This window comes from Anopheles aquasalis, chromosome 3, assembly GCF_943734665.1.
Source record: "Anopheles aquasalis chromosome 3, idAnoAquaMG_Q_19, whole genome shotgun sequence".
NCBI lineage: Eukaryota > Metazoa > Arthropoda > Insecta > Diptera > Culicidae > Anopheles > Anopheles aquasalis.
The window spans coordinates 12195001-12197500 of NC_064878.1; the positions used below are offsets into that span (position 1 = coordinate 12195001).

The window sequence follows — 2500 nt, forward strand, 5'->3', positions numbered from 1 at the left end:
CAGAAACCCAAAATACGGATTCCGCTTTTGATTGGTCGAAGTTGACCCAGATACAGCAGCTACAACTTGGAGTCGATGTAGATGGGGCTCTGAAACTTCCCAAATCAATTAAAAAGCTTGATGTGTGTATGCTTAGCGGCAACGAAAAAAATATGATTAAAACTATCATTGGCTGCGGTGCACATTTGATAGAATTACATGTGAATATTAGTGACGATATGTACTACAAGGAACCTATTGGATTGTTGACGGCGTTGTCGCATCTTAAAAAACTGGAGGTACTCATGTTCTATGGTGGGGTTTTCCAACATTCTAGTTTCCTTCTTGTGGATGCCCCCTTGGTTCATCTGCAAAAACTGCGGTTCACTGATGCCGAATTATCAAGTTCTGCTGACTTAGTCAGTGAAATGCCGATCCCGCAGCTCCGGTTCTTCGGACTTGAACAAAAATTTCCTAACCTGAGGGAACCGGAATTTTTCAACTGTTGCTATGTAGCAGATAGCGAATCAGAAAATGATGAGTCTTTCGATTATGATTACGATTACGATAGTTCTTACTCGGACTAATTCTTTTATTCTTTCTTCTTTTTAATTGGATTTTCCCATTCGCCTTCATAACACACGTACGTGAAATGAAATGAAATTGCGTAAAGCAAAATGCTAGAAGCAATTGACCTGAAATACAAAAAAGAAATGTTTTATCATGAAAGCGTCATGAATAAAGAAACATAAAATGAAACATTTAGTTTCGAGCCAATTTATGTTTCTCCCATGTTGTGTATGCGTTTCTGAGGCCAATAAAATTAATCTAACTAAAGAGAGCGAGGACGATGTGGAAAAGCATGTTTAACGGCCAATTCGTGCAATCAAAACATGAATCACGTATGGACGGAGCTCTGGCTCTGGCAACACGGCCGTACGCTTCTCCCCGTTCATGTTTACATATTCTCCGCGGAAGAGTTTGGTTTCACAAAGATTTGGTTTTAGTCGTATGGAATGAATCTAAATCAATTCCCGAATGAGGTAGGATCTCTGTGGTTTGCAGTTTCCATCGTGATAATCCACTGTTTCCATCGTGTGCTTTTCCTTTTAGGTGCTATGCTGCATTTTCGACTATCTGCCGTGGAAGGAACGGCAACGTGTTTCGTTGGTGTGTGGCCGGTGGAACGCAATCATCAATTCCGATCACTTCCTCCGCTACCAGAAGCTCGTACTGTACAACTGTAGCAAGGCCAAATTTTTCTACGGCGTCAGTGATGAATTGTTACGTCGCCAGAAGTCTATCGAGTTCAACTCCAACGCAATGCTGGACACCGAGGAGTTTTTGCAGACCGTCCGTGACACGTTCGGTGGGGGTGAGGCTATGGTCGAGTCGCTGACCCTTAACATGCGCTCCGAGCATCGGGCAGCGTTCGAGCTGATCGTGGCTAATCTACCAAAGCTGGCCCACCTACGGGAGCTGAAAATTTCGGCCAACGAGGGGCTGAGCAAGGGTCTCGTGATAAGCAGCGCGTGTTTGGAGAGCGCAAACATTTCGTTCTATCAGAACTCGCTCTGTGTGGTCGATGCGCCGAGGCTGCAAAAGCTACACCTTACAGTGCGGTACCGTAGCGAGATGGAGCTGCTGAGCGCGGTCAGTGCTCAGCTGACGGAGCTGCAGGTGTCGTTCATCTCGAAGGACCATGTTGCCAGACTATTTGACTGCGATTTCCGTTCCCTGAGAGTGTTGGCTATCGCGCTCAAGAATGATAAGTACATATCCTACGGTTCACCAACGCTTGCCAAACCCATGGACGCGGACGGTGTATTCACGAGGACCATCGGAGGGCTTCAGAGCTTGAGGATCATCGACATGTGCTGCATATTCGATCTGGACTTTCTTCAAATGTTTACCCACGCGACCTCACTCACGGCTTTGGCGATCAATAACATTAAGCTGGTCAATGAAGTAAACGATTTTATAAATAGTTTCCGTAAGCTAGAGGTAAGACGCGCGCGGGGGTGGTCTGAGTCGAGGTCAGGGACAGACATTACATTCTCTGCTCGTTTCAGTATCTCAATCTCGACGGATGCACGACGTCAAACGATGAACCGAAAAGACTTGTTCTGCCGGTGCTGCGAACGCTCGTGCTGCCTCACAAACATAATCCGTTGTTCAGCATTACCGAGCTGCAAACTCTGACCACGCTGTACTACAGTAACGCGATGAAAACGAAAACGAATTTCATCGAGAAGATAGCGAAAGCATTCACCAACCTTCAGTTTTTGCATGTGCAAAACTTTGATTACGAGCTTGACTCGAACGCCTTCGTCTCTCTCAATCTGCTGTCGAAGCTGCGCGTGCTGACTATCAAGGATATGTCCGTGTCCTGCCAGGTGTTTGCCAACTGCAAAACGGTTCCACACCTGGAGCGCCTAGTGCTGGATACGATAGTGACGGTAAGCAAGCAAGGACTTGAGTGGATCGAACATTCTTTTCAACGGCAATTCTCTATCCTCTT

The 2500-nt window shown here is 46.1% G+C and overlaps 1 protein-coding gene across 1 annotated transcript in view; it reads left to right on the top strand.

The window, feature by feature from the left end:
- The first annotated feature begins 936 nt into the window (after nt 1-936).
- The window catches only part of LOC126576441 (uncharacterized), a 2281-nt gene continuing 717 nt past the window's right edge, over nt 937-2500 (top strand). Inside the window, exons 1-3 of the mRNA XM_050237709.1 lie at nt 937-1022; nt 1093-1983; nt 2052-2438. Coding sequence (XP_050093666.1) covers nt 996-1022; nt 1093-1983; nt 2052-2438 — 1305 coding nt within the window. The 5' untranslated portion in view covers nt 937-995. The remainder of the gene's footprint in view (nt 1023-1092; nt 1984-2051; nt 2439-2500) is intronic.